This window comes from Sinocyclocheilus anshuiensis, unplaced genomic scaffold, assembly GCF_001515605.1.
Source record: "Sinocyclocheilus anshuiensis isolate Anshui unplaced genomic scaffold, SAMN03320099.WGS_v1.1 scaffold339, whole genome shotgun sequence".
Classification (NCBI taxonomy): domain Eukaryota; kingdom Metazoa; phylum Chordata; class Actinopteri; order Cypriniformes; family Cyprinidae; genus Sinocyclocheilus; species Sinocyclocheilus anshuiensis.
Window position 1 is genome coordinate 293,507 of NW_015552548.1, and position 1,575 is coordinate 295,081.

Below are 1,575 nucleotides of genomic sequence, written 5' to 3' on the forward strand. Positions count from 1 at the left end.
CACCAAAAATTATTGAGGTCATGTACATATATTGCGCGATAAGTCGATATATTGATTATTGCGACAGGCCTACACACAGCGGCATTTCATTTCTTAATGCACGTTTTGAATGAATTGGGTGAATCATTTGGCGCGTTCAAGCATTGGCGGCGCGTTGGATTTGAAGCGGCACTGCACAGGCCGATCGGTGTACGACATCAAAGGACCGCAAGAGAGATTCAAAAGCATAAGGAACCGTCTGCTCTCTATAGCTCTTGCGGTACTTTGATGTCACACACAGATCGGTCTGATGGTGATGATCTGCTTCAAGTCAAACAAGCCTTATGATTCAATGGACCATTCATAAAGAACCATTTACTTCACTCCTGAATGAATCAGCCATGTGAACGAATCAAATGAATGAATAAATGACTCGATGACTTAATCATTGACATTTACCACCACCTACTGGCAGTTTTAGTTTATTATCCTTAAAGAAATAATTTCATATTTCCATAGTAATAATAAAATTTAAAAAAATTAATTATTAAAGGTATAGTTCACCCACCCAGAAATGACAACTGTGTTATCATTTACTCACCCTCATGGTCCAAAAGAGTATATGTAATAAATTTTATCAAACAAAATATTTCTTGCTGAAGTTACTTTTTTGTAATGTCTGTTTGATGCTTTACACAACAATGACTTTAAATTATCTTTTGGGAGTAATTTCTCCGCCAAATGTGATGTGCGATTCATTTGCGATTAATTAGATTGATTAATCACCACATCATGTAATTAATTAGATAAATTGTAATCGCTTACCAGCCCTATTATATATATATATATATATATATAAAAAACACAGTGTAAGATTACCTGGTAACCAATGAAAGTTAAACCGAGTTCTGGTTCATTCCACTGACTGTGTGAGGCGAAATCCTCGTGGCTCGGTCCGGGTTGTGCCTCCGCTTCATAAGAGCGACTGTGGGAACTTCTTATGAAACATCAAAACTCATTAGAAGCTCTTACGTTTCAGATTACATGAAGAAAAACTCATTCTGATCATACTGTGATAATAAAGAAGCATTTAATCATATATAATTTCTGTTTATCAGTACTGGAACCAGCATATTATGAAAACCTTGACTGGTATTAGCACAAGTAAAATATCTGGACACAACTATTCATTTATTATTATCCATATTTTAGTCATCAAAACTACAAAATAAATTGAATTACAGCAATGATGTAGTAATTTAAATGTTAAACAAAACAAAATAAAATTCATATATAGATATATTTTATATATACAGTGGGTACGGAAAGTATTCAGACCCCCTTAAATTTTTCACTCTTTGTTATATTGCAGCCATTTGCTAAAATCATTTAAGTTAATTTTTTTTCCTCATTAATGTACACACAGCACCCCATATTGACAGAAAAACACAGAATCGTTGACATTTTTGCAGATTTATTAAAAAAGAAAAACTGAAATATCACATGGTCCTAAGTATTCAGACCCTTTGCTCAGTATTTAGTAGAAGCACCCTTTTGATCTAATACAGCCATGAGTCTTTTTGGGAAAGATGCAAC

General features: G+C 33.8%; 1 protein-coding gene across 3 annotated transcripts in view; it reads right to left on the reverse strand.

Annotated features, from left to right (window-relative positions):
* The window catches only part of LOC107664297 (coiled-coil domain-containing protein 84-like), a 10,473-nt gene that overhangs the window by 5,313 nt on the left and 3,585 nt on the right, over positions 1-1,575 (reverse strand). For 2 of the 3 annotated variants that reach the window (XM_016454821.1, XM_016454819.1), the window contains exon 7: positions 859-976. In XM_016454821.1, the coding sequence (XP_016310307.1) occupies positions 859-976 (118 nt within the window). The remainder of the gene's footprint in view (positions 1-858; positions 977-1,575) is intronic. The other variant, XM_016454822.1, reaches the window with a different exon arrangement.